This window comes from Onthophagus taurus, chromosome 2 (genome assembly GCF_036711975.1).
Source record: "Onthophagus taurus isolate NC chromosome 2, IU_Otau_3.0, whole genome shotgun sequence".
Taxonomy (NCBI): Eukaryota; Metazoa; Arthropoda; class Insecta; order Coleoptera; family Scarabaeidae; genus Onthophagus; species Onthophagus taurus.
Genome location: NC_091967.1, coordinates 16,664,815 through 16,683,183, shown reverse-complemented (window position 1 = coordinate 16,683,183; position 18,369 = coordinate 16,664,815). Strand labels below are relative to the sequence as shown.

At 33.3% G+C, this 18,369-nt stretch overlaps 1 protein-coding gene across 8 annotated transcripts in view; it reads right to left on the bottom strand.

The window, feature by feature from the left end:
• Positions 1–18,369, bottom strand: part of LOC111428766 (zinc finger protein OZF-like) — a 72,082-nt gene that overhangs the window by 28,665 nt on the left and 25,048 nt on the right. The window contains exon 5 of one of the 8 annotated variants that reach the window (XM_023064447.2): positions 5,293–6,189. The exons of 5 other annotated variants lie outside the window; for them this stretch is intronic. In XM_023064447.2, the coding sequence (XP_022920215.1) occupies positions 5,325–6,189 (865 nt within the window). In that variant the 3' untranslated portion in view covers positions 5,293–5,324. Of the gene's footprint in view, positions 1–5,292; positions 6,190–9,725; positions 10,894–15,838; positions 16,885–18,369 lie in introns of those variants that run through there. 2 more of the 8 variants (XM_023064442.2, XM_023064443.2) reach the window with 2 other exon arrangements.

The window sequence follows — 18,369 nt, the reverse complement described above, 5'->3', positions numbered from 1 at the left end:
ATGAATTAATATTAATGGTACAAAAGTGAATCAAAAGGAAAAAACTAAAACTAAGCCTAGATGATATAAATATATCATAAATCAAATATCAAATGAACGCTAGAGGCAACACACCAACTGCAGCAAAGAGCAGTTTTTTAAATGCATAGAAAGAATGCTGAAGCAGATCTATGTTAACACGATTTGCTGATTTTGCCATTCTCAATAAAGGAGAGTTTTGACAGGCATTGGTTCTAGGAGTAGGTGTCATAAATAGAAAGTCAAAGCGAAAAGCTTGTTGTTCAAAAGTTTGTAAAAATATAACATACCCCCACAAAAGCGACGCTTGTTGAGGGTTAATATACGAAAAGAAGTGCAAGTTGATTCGTAATCAATGTATTGAATGGAAAATTTAAAAATAGAGATTTCTAATTGCATCAATGTTACAAAAAGCTACCGTAGATCTCATAATAAATCCTAACATACGCCAGGCTTTGGAGACAACAGTATTAATATGTTTATCAAATAATAATTTATAATCAAATGTAACACCCAAATCTCTAATAAATGAGACACGTTGCAACCTCTCACCAGCGACGCTATAATTGTAGTGGATTGTGTTCACCCTCCTAGAAAAGAAAATAATATTACACTTTGATAAGTTTAATGAAAGGCTATTATTTAAGCAAAAAGCATGTAGATTGTTTAAGTCAGATTGCAGTCTAGAACAATCACGAGGTGAGGAGATACGGAGAAAGAGTTTTAAATCGTCAGCATACATTAAATATTGGGCATAATTAACGACGTCAAATATGTCGTTAACATAAATAGTAAACAGTAAAGGGCCCAGATGGCTACTCCGTGGAGCACCAGAACGAACCGACACAAGATTAGAAAAAAAACCATTAACCGAAACAATCTGGCATCTGTCCTTCAGATAGGAAGCAAGCCAACACCAAACTTCATTAGCTTAAACAGAAGTAAGTTGTGATCCACCCGGTCGAAAGCTTTACTAAAATTCGTATAAACTGAATCAACTTGACAAGAATCATCCAGAGAAGATAAGATGTACTGGGTATATTCAAGCAAGTTACTCTCAACCGAGCGACCAACAAAAAACCATGTGATCTACAATTGATTTTAGACTTAAAGGCAAAGAATAGACGTGCATAAACTACTTTCTCAAACACTTTCCCAAATGCTGGCAAAACAGATATGGGGTGGTAATCAGATATAACACCACGGTCCCCTGATTTAAAAATGGGAAGAACAACAGCCCGCATCCACAATGAAGGAAAGACACCCATTATTAATGAAGCATTAAATAAAATAGTTAAAGGAAGGGACAGAGAGTGTGAACATTCCTTGATTAAAATTGATGGAATACCATCAGGGCCTTCTCAACCTCAATTCTGTCAAACTACATCTGACTAAAAGGAAGGGCATCCATTTCTACACAATCTACATTCTGCTGGATTGGAGCAGGATCATCAAAAACAGAAGAAACGAAATCAGCGAACAATGAGCATACTCAGACACCGTCGCTGACAACAGTTCCATTCCATGACATCGTAGAAGGATCATCGCTTCTTAGACTTAGTAAAAGCACAAAACGCCTTTGGGTCAGATTGGAAATTGCTTTCAGTTCTTCTAACATACTCCATGTAATTGTGATGGATTAGAAACTTTACACGACTCCTTAGAATTGAAAAAGTAAGGTAGTCAAGTCGGTTGCCAAAACGCTTTCATTTACAGTGCGCCCTCCTTTTCTTTTGAATTACTCTAATGGTATTATATGAAAACCAAGTGGGAAAACCCTTTGCCTTTTCAAAGGAGAGTGGAATGAATATGTTCGTGAGGTTGCAGTAAGCCGTTTGATATGAATTTCTTTGAACAATGTTTACAAGCGAAAGGTTTCTCTCCTCTATGACCACGTTTAAATTTTCAATGATTCTAGCGATGTAACTTCTTTTCCACAAATTTCACACATATAACGTTTTATCGATCGATATATATCAATTCATATTATACAAACGTGCTCAGGCTTTATATCTGTAAGCTTTTTCGCATTTATATGAGCTTCCTTAGTTTTCAACGATTCTGCAGAATCTTCGTGTGGCGGAATTAATTTCTTCGAATGCCTTCGAATTTCCTCTTCCACAGAACATATTCTGTATGCAATAAAGTGACTTCTAAGTAGGTCTTACGTCAAAATCGTATAGAATGAAGAAAGATGATTTATTCTATTGGCGTATTTTATATGCCGTTAAATCTAAAACAATTTTACCTGATGTTAAAAAATTACATGGGGTTTTAGTATATTTAGAATGGTATCTGTGGTCTAATATACCTTCTCTAATACACAAACATCTTTTCTTCACAATGCTACCATCAGTCAAAGATCATTTTATACATTAGTTTTATAACAACCGTATATCCCAATAAAAAGAACAATCTGTAAACGTTAAAAGTTAGTTTAAAAACACTGGATTTTATTTTCAATCCTCATTAATAATAGAAAACTTTTCTAAAATAATTAATTATTTCTATTAACATAGAGTATAACAACATGACAATACATCTCTTCATAGCGAACATGATATTTGTTTTTGATAATAACATTATACAGGGTGATTCACATAAGAACCGACACAGAGCAGGGACATGTAGAAGACAATAAATTAAGATGATTTAAAGTAACTTACCTCTATACTAAGTTGTATACCTGAGGAGTTATAGGCCTTCAAAGTTGGCTCTTAAATTTTTAAAAAGTTCAATATCTTCGTAATAAATTAAGCTAGAATAACCAAATTTGGTATACGTTATGAGTGTACCAAAGGTATTAATTGGTATCAAATTGAACTCAATTGAGGCATTTCAAAGGGTTGATTAAGGGTGATGGTACTCTAAATTTTGACAGATCTATTTAACCTTTTGACCGATTTAATACATTACTACTTCATTTCATGTGGAATTTAATTCTAAAACTTTTCTTACTCTTATTATTTTTTAAAAAACTTTGTCGTTTTCATAAAAAACTTAAATAACTAAAGACACTTATTTCGTAATGTTACTTAAAATAAGTGAAAATGCAGTAGTCGGCTATGAAATTGTACGTCAAACTTGACAAATAGGTTATAAAATCATTTGACAACAAGGTTTTATAACCTATTTGTCAAGTTTGACGTACAATTTCATAGCCGACTACTGAATTTTCGATGATTTTAAGTAGCATTAACGAAACACGTGTCTTTAGTTATATGCGTTTTTATGAAAACGACAATGTTTTTTAAAAAATAATAAGAGTAAAAAAAGTTTTAGAATTAAATTCCACACGAAATGAGGTAATACTGTATTAAATCCACCAAAAGGTTAAAAAAATCTGTCAACATTGAGGGGACCATCACCCTTAATCAACCCTTTGAAATGCCTCAATTGGTCTCAATTTGCTACCAATTAATACCTTCGGTACACTCATAACGTATACCGAATTTGGTTTTTCCTTAATGTATTACGAAGATATTCAATGCTTTAAAAATTTAAGACCTAACTTTGAACGCCTATAATTCCTCGGGGGTACTACTTAGTATAGAAATAAGTTGCGTTAAATCATCTTAATTTATTGTCCTCTACATGTCCCTGCTCTGTGTCGGTTCTTATGTGAATCACCCTGTATAGCTGGGGCTGATTTTATTTATAAATTAAACATATATAATGTTGAACTAAAACCATAAAAAAAAATAACAAATTACTTATGACAAAAATCACATGTTAATATTAATACGTTTTTATTTATTATCATTAAAGAAATACTGAGTTCATAATTAAAATAGTTTTTAAGAAAAACATGTTTGTAGAAAATGTGTAAATCCAATCAAAAACTGTTGCTTTAATCAAAGTTTTGTAAGTGCCCAATTGATAGATAATTAATCACTACACGAAAATACTGCTCGTTTAACAAAATTAGCAGTGGCGTTGAAAATATTTTTAAAAAGGGCTTTTTATCGCAGATAAATTTTAATTTTAAAGAAACTTTGACCTCCTATATCTCGTTAAGGATGTATTTGCGACCCCATATATATTAATTCTTTTCATTTTAATTTTTGATGTATTACCTGCTCTAGAAGTCTGTCAGCGGTTTTTTGAATCTTCCTGTATATAGCTGGAGCTGATTTTATTTATAAATCAAACATATATTACAATGTTGAATTTAAACTACAAAAAAAGAACAAATTACTTAGGACAAAAACTACTTGTTAACATTATTCTTAAAAATAAAAATACCCAAAGGATTGATCTTACGTTTTTATTTATTAATTGTCATTAAAGAAATACTGAATTCATAACTAAAATTAAATTAATGCTTTTTTAGATGCAAATTTAAATTAGTTCTTGAAGAAAATCGTTGATCACAAAGATGACAACCATACGGTCGCTCACCTGTATGAATTCTGGTATGAATTGTAAGCGGTGCAAGTTGATTAAATGCTTTATTACAGACTTTACAAACATACGGCCTTTCATTGGTGTGAATGCGTTCGTGCATTTTAAGCAAACAACTTGAAACGAAAGCTTTAGGGCAATATTGACACACAAAAGGTTTGTCTCCTTTGTGTGTGCGTTCATGGATTTGTAAGTAATGCCGAGAACCTAATGCTTTCCCACAAAACTTGCATACATATCTTGTTGAATCTTCGTGAGTACGAAGATGTGATTCTAAACATCTCTTTGAAGACAGCAATTTTGAACATATCGAACAGGAGTATTCCGGTTTTTTGTACCCCACTTCGTGCGTTTTTAAATGATGTTTAAACGCAACCCTGCATTTATAATTTTTATTGCATTTCTCACACTTATAAACCGTTCCTAAATGAGCCGATTTTTTATGGTTGTTCAAAATATATTCGAATAAATAACCCTTATCGCATTGATCGCATTTAAAGGGATACGCTTTAAGATGAACGCTTGTTATATGTTGTTTCATGCCAACCTCCGTTATAAATGTTGCTTCACAAAGTGTACATGGGATGTTTTTTTGTGAATTATGGGTTCGTTGATGCTTGTTTAATTCCTGATTGGTTTTAAACTTACTTCCACATACGTCACAACATCGATTTTTTGGTTTATGTTTACGCATGTGATTTTTTAATTTTGCTCTTTGTTCAAAACCTTGATTGCAGACGGAACATTTAAATTCTTTTGATGATGATAAAAGATTCCTAAAAATGTTGTTGTATTAATATTGTATAAATTATTAAATAAGTTTTATTTGCTACTATTTATACAAACGAGGTAGACATATAAAACTATTCAATTGCAAATAAAATTTTATTAAAATATATAAATTAATGTTTTTTTAGATGTGTATTCAACGCGGTTCGCGACGGAAACCGTTTCTCGCAAAGATGACAACCATACGGCCTTTCACCTGTATGAATTCTCGTATGAATTTTATAAGACCCATATTGATTAAAAGCTTTATTACATGTTTGGCAAACGTAAGGCTTTTCATTGGTGTGAATTCGTTCGTGAGGTCGAAGTAACGCGTTTGATACGAATTTTTTTGGACAATGTTTACAAGCGAAAGGTTTCTCTCCTCTATGACCGCGTTCGTGAATTTTCAATGATTCCAACGATGTAACTCCTTTTCCACAAATTTCACACATATAACGTTTTATCGATTGATGAGTACGTAAATGATCTTGTAATGAACTTTTCGATCCCAATATTTTAGAGCATATCATACAAACGTGCTCTGGCTTTATATATCCCGTTTCATGTGTTTTCACGTGATTTTTATAAGCTTGTGGCCATTTGTAAATTTTTTCGCATTGATCGCATTTATAAACAACACCATCGTGCGCTGTCTTTTTATGATTATCTAAAGCAGCTTCTGATAAATAACCTTTATCGCATTGATCGCATTTAAACGGATGTTCTTTGAGGTGACACGCAATCATATGTTTCTTTAGAGTTATATCTGAAGAGAGCATTTTTCCACAAACTCCACAAGGGATCGTTTTTTTCTTGAAGTGTCTTTCTTTATGAAGTTGCAATTCATAATTTTTTTTATAACTTTTTCCGCATAGTTGACAACAAAATGATTTAGGTTTATGTTGACGGCAATGCTGATTTAATTTTAATCTATTTATGAATACTTTATCACACACAGGACATGTTATATCTTCAGGTAATTTGGATTTGGTGCACCTAAAAAAATTTTTTGTTATATTGTTGTTTATATTCATAAACACAATTGTAAATTTTATTTTCAATCGTGTAAATGTACATACTTACTACAAAAAGTGTTTTTAACTAACACATTTTATAATATAATTAATGAAGTAGATCTCGACAAATGATTTAGGCATTATGATTTTGATTAAAAAAAAAACTTGTGTATTTAGGTATCACATCCTATAAATAACTTTAATATTTGGCACGTTCATATAGGGCAAAGATTAATTAATCAACAGTTGACATTATACGGCAAACTCACTGCACCAATTCTATTCCTTTTTTAATTATTTTCAAATGAAAATAATTAAAAAAGGAATAGAAGAAATTGTGCAAGCTGTTGCGCTTGTGACACAAAGTTCGGACCTAATTGTTATAGAATGTCCTTTGTTTGGAAGAATAAATCTCAAAGAGCTTGACGCATCAGGATTTTGGTTGGTGCTGGAGAGGATAGGAGGAGGTAAATTGCCACGGACCAGGGTTTCAAGCATTAAAATAATATGAATGCTTGTAGGAGCTCAGAATATCCCCAGAACTTAAAACGAATACAGTAATTTGTGTAATCAAAAAAAATACATTATTAATCCATCTACTGCAGTGTATTTTACATAGCGACATCACGCAAAACATTCATTGATCTACAATCACCGTTCAACTTTCGGCTATATTACCACACCAGAATGGTCATTACAAGATTTGCAAAATGTTGTACCCTAATTTACCACACCATATCTACTGATGATATACAGGATGTCCCGTTAAGCGTACGGAGCGGCTGTATCTCTAGAACGGTAATTCCTAGAGGTTTGTGAAAAAAATCCTTATAAGCAAAGTGACCAAGAGATATAGCTGGAAATTATTTAAAGTTCGTAATTCGACCGCTAGGGGGCGTAACTGCCATTGAGAAACATAAAGTTCCCGCTATCTCAGAAACTTAGACCATGAGCTATAACTTTGACAACATCATTTAATAGCTTGGATAATACCGCATCACTTTTGTTTAGCGATATTTCTCATATCTGTCATAATAAGGGAGGGGGAGGCCAATGCGTTTTCATATGTTTACATTTTAATATCTCCTAGACCATTCAACCGATTTGAATGTTTTCGGTGTTGTTTGAAAGAGCATTTTATGCTCTTTTTAAAGATATTTTCAGTAAGGCCGTCTGCTTTTAAACAAATGAGCTAGAGGACGTTATCTGCAGCAATTACATATTTTTGTGATTTTTGAAGAAAAGTTAAATGGAACGATACTATTTACTTCACAGACCCTTAGTCACCTTAAAATTTGCAAAATTTTAGTGAAAACCGCATCTCGAGATCGCCACCCGTTCTCGAGTTATAGAAGAAAATGTTAAAAACTCGAGTGCCATCAATCGGATCCAGTTACCTCATCGAGAAAAACAAATTACATAACCATGGTAACTGTAAACATGTCATTTACTAACGCAGCAGCGTATGATAGAGCGTATGATGATTTATTTTCAATGTTTCGAATACGATGCAACTGCATGGCAAAAATGTGCAATGCAATTACGACAAAGAAAGACATTTTCTCTAGAAGTGTTTTTAAGATTGACTTAGCGATTACGGAAAACTGGCAACGAACTTTCCGAAAACACTTGTCCACAAGAGTTCTCAAGAGAATAATGTCTCCACCACGTTGTTTTACATCATGCCTTAACAGATATCGATTATGATAATAGACTGAACTATTACCATTGACTTTTAAATATGATTTGGGCAAATCCAAACCTTTTATCACAAATGCTATGGATGCATGAAGCACCTGTCCACAAGCTGATGTAAACTTGCATAATATGTATTCTTGGTTCGAGCAAAACCCACATTGTTTTCACCCCTTTATCTATTGGGTAGACTAAACGACCTGACTTTTCAAGAAAAACCAATAACCAGGGAAAATATGACAAAACACTAAATACTAGTAAAAACGTGTCCAGGGCCGAGACTTAAGCAGAGCTTTTTTGTCGTCGAAACTAGATTAAATAAATGCATCGAGGTTTATGGAAGGCATTTCGCTCATTAGTGAGTTATTTTTGCCAAAAATTTAAGTTATTCTAAATGTTTTCGTTTATTTTGTTTTATTATCATTGTTGATGTTTCATTGATCCGTTGGCTTTTCAACACGCCTCAAAAGTTGTTTTGAAGCAGTTCTAAGTTTGGATAAAGTGTGAAGGAAGGTTCTAGATAATAAAATTTTTGTTCTCTCTTATTTGTTTCCTAAGGTAACTTGATCCGATTAAGATATACGAATTTTTAACATTTTCTTTTATAATTCGAGAATGGATGGAGATATCGAGATGCGGTTTTCACTAATATTTAGCAAATTTTATGGTGATTAACGGTCTGTGAAGTAAATAGTACCGTTCCATTTAACTTTTTTTCAAAAATCACAAAAATATGTAACCGCTGCAGATAACGCCCTCTAGCTTATTTGTTTTAAACCAAGCGGTCTTACTGAAAATATCGTTTAAAAGAGCATGAAATGCTCTTTCAAACAAGACCAAAAATATTCAAATCGGTTGAATGGTCCAGGAGATATTAAAATGTAAACATTTGAAAACGCATTGGCCTCCCCCTCCCTTATTATGACAGATATGAGAAATATCGCAAAACAAAAGCGATGCGGTATTATCCAAGCTACTAAATGATGTTGTCAACGTTATAGCTCATCGTCTAACTTTCTGAGATAGCAGGAATTTTATGTTTCTCTATGGCAGTTACGCCCCCTAGCGGTCGAATTACGAACTTCAAACTAATTTCCAGCTATTTCTCTTGCCCACTTTGCTTATAAGGATTTTTTTCCCAAACCTCTAGGCCTTACCGTTGTTGAGATACAGCCGCTCCGTACGCTTAACGGGACACCCTGTACATGCGTATGATCTACTGCGAAAATATTCGCAGATAAGTATGGAGTGATAACTATCTAGACGCACGAATAGACTAGATGATGAAGATGTAGACAGACTCTGGAATATACTAATCATTAGTACACTGCTCATTTAGCTACTATCCCCGATCACGATGATAGAGGTCAGAAGCAGGACTTTTAGTATAAATCAAGAGTGATAAGTCAAATGTCATCATGGATTATAGTAATATTTTAGGACTTCTTGTTGACTCAAAAGCATCGTTGTTAGATATGTTTGTAATTTACTGATTTCTAACGAAGCATCTAGCGAACCTCAACCTCTCTTCACAACATCAAGGTCATTCGACAGAAAATCGTTTACAATTCCAATTTTGTCCAAAGCATGGGGCGCATGATTTCTGCTTCTCATTTCAGTAGTCTTTAAAATCTTATGTAGTCTAGGTTTGTATATTCTGACATTACTCCATATTATCACATGCGCAAATCGCGTATTGCAATACCAATACTGTGATATTGGTTGTATACTTGCAATGATGACGTCGGTGCATACGATAATTGATTAACACACTGTAGATAAAGCAGTTTTAGAAAATAAGGTTCTAATAATAAACAAATAAACCAATAAATACACTTTTTTATTTAAACATGATACTTAATTTTTCAAAATCACATTAGTATCGTAACCGTTATTCTTATATCAGGAAAATAAAACTTAATACTACATCGAATTAAAAGTATGATGATATTAACCATTACATGTTTTATAATGCATATTTAAAACGGTTCTTGATATAAAGCCATTTTTACAAATATGGCATATATAAGGCCTTTCACCAGTATGTCCTCTCATATGTATTTTAAGCGGAGATCGTTGGTTAAAACCTTTCCCGCAATATTCACAAATAAACGGCTTCTCACCGGAATGAATTCGTTCGTGCATTATTAAATATTGTTTTTTTGTAAAGTTTTTTTGACAGTACGAACACACGAATGGTTTATCGCCAGTGTGAATTCTATAATGAGCTTCGAGTTGTTCTCTTCCGTCAAATCCTTTACCGCACATATCGCACAATTGACTTTTAGTTTTCTTTGATAATTTTTCGTGCGATCTTATATGTTTCATTAACGAGTCCGGTTTAGCGAAAAATCTTTTGCAAATATGACACTGATCGGTGTGTTGAACACCTTCTATAGTAACTCGATGATATCGACGTTGATGCGTAAGTAAATAACGGGAATATAAAAATGATTTGCCACAAACAACGCAAACTATTGGTTTACCATCAACATGACTAGCTTCGTGTTCTCTATGTTTTACGATATCATCGGTGCCTTTTCCGCAGTAATTACAGTTGTACATAAAACTTTTTAAATGCATGCAATTAATATGAGTTAAAATTGCAGGTCTTCTGAATGTTTTATATTCACAAAAAGGACAATGAAAATTATCCGATCCATGAGATTGCATATGAACTGAATACTTGTAAGGGCTTTGAAACATTTGCCCGCAACGATCACACGTGTACGTATCATCATGAGATACAACGTGTTCTTCCATTTCTTCTTGACTTTTCGTAGAGCTTTCGCAAATATTACACGTGTAAACATCTTCTACTTTGTTATAAATATATTTAGCCCATAACAGCTTACCGACTTTTGAATGTATTTCTTTCCTATGTGCTCTCAATGCTCTATCGGTGTTAAATACTAAATGGCACTTTCTACATTTCCATTGCTTTGAAACGATCTTTGCACGTCGATTTGATTGTTCCCGATGTTTCAACCTAAAAGCAATAAGATTAGTTTGATAACTACAAGATATTTACCTGTAAGCCGCTTTTGGGTTTGTAAAATATTAAAATAATCAATGTTTTAAGAAAAGATTTATTCAAAAAAATTATTTATCTATAACAAGATGTTTTAAACCACAGTGCCTATACAAATCGGATGCGTCTCGAAAAATTAAATTACATTGTGAACACCAATGTTTTCCATGTCTCGATAAATAGTGGGAGTGCATAAGCCTCTTTTCACATACTGCAGTATGACACACCATGCATATAGATTGCATGGATGTATGATTTATAAGATTTTGATAGCCCTTTTGGCATACGCTACAAATGTGCCACGTATCCACATGAAGGTTTAAATCGCGTGTTGATGCAAACATTGATTTACAGTAATTACACCTCGCATTTTTAGTATTACTTTTGTTTTTTAAATCGTCCAGAACCCTTGTAAGATCTATTCTTTTTAATATTTTATCTGTTCGAATAAAATTTGGTTTATTTTCCGGAGACTTAACCTTAATCAAGGGCATTATGGCCCTTTCAACTTGAATTTTTTGTTTCACCTTTTTGATTACATTGTTGTTTAACACAAGTTTTAAATTATTTCGTAATAAATCATCAGGTAATATGGCCTCACAGGAATCGTTTTGTTCGTGACATAAAACTTTGTATTGATTGGTATTTTGATGTTGTACTTGAGTTTTTTGAGTACTTTTCGTTAAGGTTTGTGATATAGATGTGCCTGGCCAATGATAGTTTTTAATATGATCTTGTAAGTCGTTCATGTTGCTGAAGGAAATTCCGCATTCGATGCAGATCTTCAAATTATCGGATATTGCAACTAGTTTTCCTTGTAAGTTACCAATGTGTTTCAATTTCAACCTAAAATTAAAAATTATTAATTTTCTTTTATTTGTTATAAATAGAAAAAAAACATTAAAATTTAATTTAAATTAACTTAATACTTATTTTATCACATTAAATAGGTACACAATAAGAAATATATTTTATTTTTCGAATTTTGACACAATTTAGTATGAATAAAGCAGTTAGTTTATCTCAGCGATGAACAGTTAAATTTTTCCTCTTCTAGGGGATGGGGCTTTTCATGATTCTCTTTGAATTGACGTTCTTATTGTACCCAACGTTATTTAGACAAACCCTTCACGGATTCTTTTGCCATCTATTGGCTATTCTCAGCCGTCCATGTAGCATAAGTATGTCGAAACCCAGAAAGATGTCATGGAAAAATCAAAAAGAAGAAAGGTCAGAAAAAAGCTACTAGAACGACTAGAACAGAAAAGGTTCAGAAATGGTTGATTGTCTTTTACCTTTGTAGTGGGTTTATTTTTACCTTGTATTTGGAATAAATATGTATAACAACTAAACCCAATCACAACCCCAGTCTTTTCACAAACAAAGAATCTTTCATTGCTAGTCTTGATTCATATCAAACTCACGATCTATCTTGGAACAAACGCTATGATAGGTCTTTTATCATGAGGTTCCAACGATTTTGCAGTAGTTACCATAGGCAAAGCAAAGAGGCGCCAATCTTAACTTCATACAACCCAATTTAATCCAAATCGAAAGTCTTCGCTTGTTCTTGGTGCTATCTACGTTACATTACATTCTGAGTCTTATTTCGTCTTTTAGTATATTTAGCAAAATACGATATCAAAGTGGTTGAAGAAAGTAAATCGCACGAAATGTCTTGTGCAGTAATTATGATAGGCCCAATTGGTTGGGTTTGGTACGTATAAAAAGAAAAGCTTTTCGTCGTGCATTTCGTAGCGGAACAAAAACTCTAGCCATAGAAACGTCAAAACTGTCGTTGTTGAGCTTTCAGCCCCAAAGGAACCTTTTCGAAAACAAGAGTTGCACTGCTGCCACAGTAAACTAGAAGCGCTATATCGGGATGATATCAACTTATTTTTGCCTAAATTGAAAAATTGAGTATTACTATCCAATGGACGTGATTCCATCCCAACCCTATCTTTCCATATCGTTTCATTTCCAAGTTTAGTGACTTTTATTGGCCTTTTTGATGACTTGATGAGATTTCTCCTTATGAAGTCACCTGAGAATACGTATACACAAACGCTACTCATTGGGAGGTCCGAAACCGCTCCAATTGACAGAACCATGTTGAAGAGTGTTCGCAAATTTTGTAGAAACCTCCAGAAATGCATTAATGATAACGGACACCACATGCAAGATGTTATTACACTTGATTTCATTATTTTTAGTTACATTATTTTTAATACTTAATAAGAATGATTGTATTAAATAAAATAATTTTGGAGCCTTTGACAACGTTTCAAGAAGATCAGGAAATAGAAAAAGCTTGATGGTGTATGTCAAAATAGTTTAAATCTATTGGAAATATCTTCTTATTACTTGAAATAGACTCAAAAAAGTTAAAGAGGTGAAAGGGAAACCAAAGCTTTTGGGAATCGGGGGAAGTAAAGGAATTCATGGAAGGGCATCACCAAAAAAGTGCAGCTTAATTTAACTTAACATTGAAAACTTCACCAGTCCCCACTCACTAGTCTTGCCGAATGTTTTATCACGGGTACTAGGTAAGTGAGGAACAAAGTTTAATCATCCCCTTTGAGTCTTGTTAAAACTGTTTTAACAACCCCACACTTCTCTGAGCTCCACACACTCGGCCAAACAAGACGAGGGTTACCGAAATCTCACTCGCCTCGCCTTATCCATCTTAGTCTTAAGTATTTAAGATGAAGTTTGATCGTAGAGTGTCCCTTCGATACATTTCAAGGTGTCGGATGTGTTCGAATTAAATCGTTTAAATGTGTTTCTGTGATTCCCCTTTAAAGAAAAATTTTAAATACAAGAAAAAATTACGTTTTCAAGAATGTTATTTATTTTACACGTTATTCAAATACATAACTCTTATATTTAAATTACAAATTTGTTTCTTAACATTAATCAAAATAAAATTAATATCCATTTTTATTATTATTTATTACAAATAGACAAGTGTTTTGTTAACGATAGTTGATTAACAAATTCACTTTTACAATATCGACATACATAAGGGCGTTCATAATCGTGCGATGTTTTATGAACATCTAAAAATGTTTTTTGATTGAAATTGTCCCTACAACTCGCACAATAATAGGGTCTCTCAGAATTTTGTATCGCTTGATTATCCTTTATAATTTTTTTGCAAAAGTGGCACCTGTATCTAGGTTGTACTTCAACTATAATATTTGGAACGTGTCGTCTGATTTGATGTTGATATAAAGTCCTATGCGATGAAAACTTTACGTGGCATACATTGCAACTAACAGCATTTTCCTCGAATTGTGTTGGAAAGTGAACTCTGCTAATATGGTGTCGAATTGAAATACTTTTCATCGCTTCATATGAACACAAAGGACATCGAAAATCAAACCCTGTGTGGCGTTGTATGTGAATTGAAAATTCGTAAGGCGACACGAAAGTAATACAACAAATTCCGCATTTATATTTTTGTGCTTTTTTATTTTCAATTTCTCGATTAAATGATTCTTGTTGTATATCTTCTTGTTGTATATCTTCTTGTTGTATATCTTCTTGTTGCATATCTTCTTTTATTAAATCATCAGGTAATATAGCAAAAGGTTCATCACTGGATTCATTTGCTACATTTAAAATTTTTTTCAATTTATTTGCTAATTGATTCTTCAAGTTATATTTTGGTGTTATTTGAATTTGATAATTTTTATTTGATCCAAAACGCAGCTTCATATTTTCCGGTATAACTAATTTTGGATTGTTAATTTTTGTTTTAATAGTCAACCTAAAATTTAAAATATTTAGTCTTAATTTTTATTTAACGTGAAGATATTACATGATTGAAAATAATATTAATACTAAAATTATTTATTTTATCGGCAATTCTTTAAACAAAGTGTCTTACTAATTTTATTAGTTATCTATCTATCAGTTATATCTATTTAACAAGCTTATACTTACATTATTACTAAAATAAAATGACTAAAATTTTTATAAAATGAAACTTTATTCTGAACCAAACATGAAATATTCTAAAAAAGTATTAATAATAAAACCTAAAGAACAACATCATTTTGTAAGTGCGTATGAGTATGCTTAAATAACTCTTGAGTATTTGCAAATGTATTATTACAATGCGCACACCACTGTCTTCCGTGATGAACAAGGTAATGCTTTCGTATTTCAGATTTTTTACAAATCATATATTTACAAATAATACACTGTACTGGTTCAGTTTTATAGTGGTGAATTCGAATTTTTGAGTAATATTTTTTACAATATGAACAAGAGTGTGTAGTTCCCATATGTTTTTCTAAATCTTCTTTCGATGATACAAGTTCACCACAAACTGTACATCTTAGCGAATGTAATTTGACCCGGTGTTTTTGCGGGAACTGATAATGTTTGTCACAGCATGCGCAGTAATGTTTTTCTTTAACGTGAGCCTTCAGCACTTTATTTGTAGAACATTTTATGTCGCAATACTCGCAGATGAAACTTTTGTTATAACATTTCTTACAAAAAATGCCGTCATCATCACAGATCGTTTCATTTAATTTAACTCTACATTTACATCTTTCACACGTGACTCGATTAGTAATTGAAACTGTGGATTCGGGTGGCGATGTTTCTTTGCATTTATTATTTTTAACTTTCATCTTTGAACCTATGCTTTCTGAGTTATTCATTTCTTCTACAACATATTTAGTATTAATCGGTAAAACATCATTTTCATCGTCCAATTCGAAATTTATATCATTACAGACGATTACAATATCGTCGTCAATAAATGTTTCAAAAAGAGTAGTTTTTGTGTCCTCACATGACCTGAAATTACGACTATTTAATACAAAAATTAAGATTACAAAATAAAACTAACTACAGATCTTTTTTAAGTCTAAATCAAAAAATACGGTACATTTTTAATCTTTATTGTCAGGACCACTACAAGTATTCATATGTATTTTTAAAGAATGTTTAGTAGCATATCCATTCCCACAAAATTGACACACATACGGTCGCTCACCAGTATGTGTTCTTACGTGAACTCGCAAAGATGAGTATTGATTGAAGCACTTTCCACAATGAGTACAACTATAAGGTTTTTCGCCGGAATGAATTCTTTCGTGCATAACTAAGTATTCCTTCTTAGAAAAACATTTATCACAATATTTACATTGATATGGTTTATATCCGGTGTGAATGCGATAATGAAGCGTCAATTGGTGTTTTGTTTTGAAACCTTTTCCACAATTATCACACAAATGCGTCGTTGGTCTTGGAGTATTAGAATGGAAAGTTTGCAAATGTTTATCTAACGTTGCTTGTTTCTTGAAAATTTTTTTACAAAACGCGCACTGATCCTTCCTTTGTATTCCCAATATATTCGGTACATGCCGTTTAGTTTGGTGTTGTGTTAGATATCGTGAAAATAAAAATTCCTTTTTACACACAATACAAACCAAAGTTTTAACAGCAATATGATTTTGTTCGTGTTCTTTATAAACCGAAGGATCTCCGAATCCCTTTCCACAATGCCGACAATTATACGCATATCTTTTCAAGTGCATCCGATTAATATGTTGCGAGAGTGAAGTTGCCCTTGCCGTTTTATAGTGGCACAATGGACATTGGAAAGCTTCTTTTGTATGTTTTTGTACATGAACGGAATACTTATAAGGAGACTCGAATACAGAATGACATTTAACGCATTCATATTGTTTTTCGTGGGTTAAAACATGATCTTCGACTTTTTCTTTGCTAGAAAATTCTGCATCACATGTATTACAATTAAACATTCTATTCGAATACGTGTACAAATATTGTCTTTCATTCGACTTCTGTAAATGCTCTTTTGTATGTATCGATAACTGACGAGCAGTAGAAAATTTTTCGTTACAATTTTTACACATTAGAAATGGTTTTCTTTTAATATCTTTATTCCAGCGATGTTTTCTTTTCCTACAAAAGGATTTTTGTATTAATTAAAATAAACTTTGGAATAACATGCTGCATTACAACAATTCTTTTACGGTATATGAGTTTTTAATCAATTAAACCGTTTACGCGATCACCTAAATCACTTTATAATTAGTACTTGAATTTCAAAAATCTTAGTATACAAGAGGGAAATGTTTAAAAACACGTCTTGTGTATAACAAGTATCAAAACAGAGATACACGCTAAGTCTACAATGCACTCAACACACGTGTCTTGTATCTGGATGTATTGATTTTGAGCAAAGCTATATAGCACAATTTCTATCGTATATTATATCTGAAAGAAGTCAAACTAAACGACAAATCGAAATTGGGTAAAAGGCCTTCGTTGTACAAGCAATAAATAGTGTGTGTGAACTTTTTTAAAGCTATACAAAACAGAATGGCGACATCCCACCATTACTATCCATCTAATCGCGCTAGAGCCCAATTCGAGAGTTGGCCTCCTCAATTTTCTTCTTCCATCCATCTCTGTTTTCTAATGCTCTCTTCCAATTTGCAACTCTTAACATGTTCCTAGCATTCTTCCGCGCCTCATCCTCTGGGGTTTCCAACCAATCACCTACCTCCAGGTTGTCCTTGAACATGCCCTTCCTATATTTACCATTTGAGCTTTATATACACTGTTGGAAATATTTCGAACAGTAAATAATATTTGCGGAGCATAAAGGTTTACTGGAATGGTCTGAGCTAGGACATACATACCTTCAGCAGCGATCGGGACTGCCCCGCGAGCTCCCTTGTGCTCAGCGCTTGGAGCTGTTTGGCCAGCGGGAAGAGAATGCACTCACTACACGAACTGTACGGCGGCGTTTAATAAACAGTGGACTGCGCGTGCGTCGTGCGATATAGCGGATTGCAGAAGAACGTTGAAGTCGGAGACTTTAGAGACGAGTTGAGGCGGCATGGTTGCCCATCCTTCCCGCTACACCACAGCGATTTATCGACTCCATGCCACGTCGTGTAGCGATGGTACGCGACGCTAACGGGGGATACTCTCGCTATTGATGCATCCCCTCCCAGCAGGGTTGTGCTGCTCTCCATATGAGGATGAGATATACTACCTTAGTACTACTTCCATACCAAATTTCATTGCGCTAGACGCACGCGTTCAGATTATACAGGGTGTGCTCGTGAATTATTTCCAACAGTGTATATTGTGAGAGTCGTGGATATCACATATAGTTAGTACAGGTCCCATATAGTCTAGATTCCAGACTCTATGCGTTTCTTTGTGTAAGTGTCTACGTGTACATGTATATTATAATTTGGGTTTTTCTGTGAATGTCTCTGCACTAGGAGTCTTTTTTTCTCATTGACTTCCAGGTCTATTCCCGCAGCTACGCCATCAGGATCCCTGAAGGACTCATCTATATCTGTTACCTGTCTTGCTAGTATATTGATGTCGTCTGTATATCCGATGATTTGTTTTGAGCTGCTTAACAAC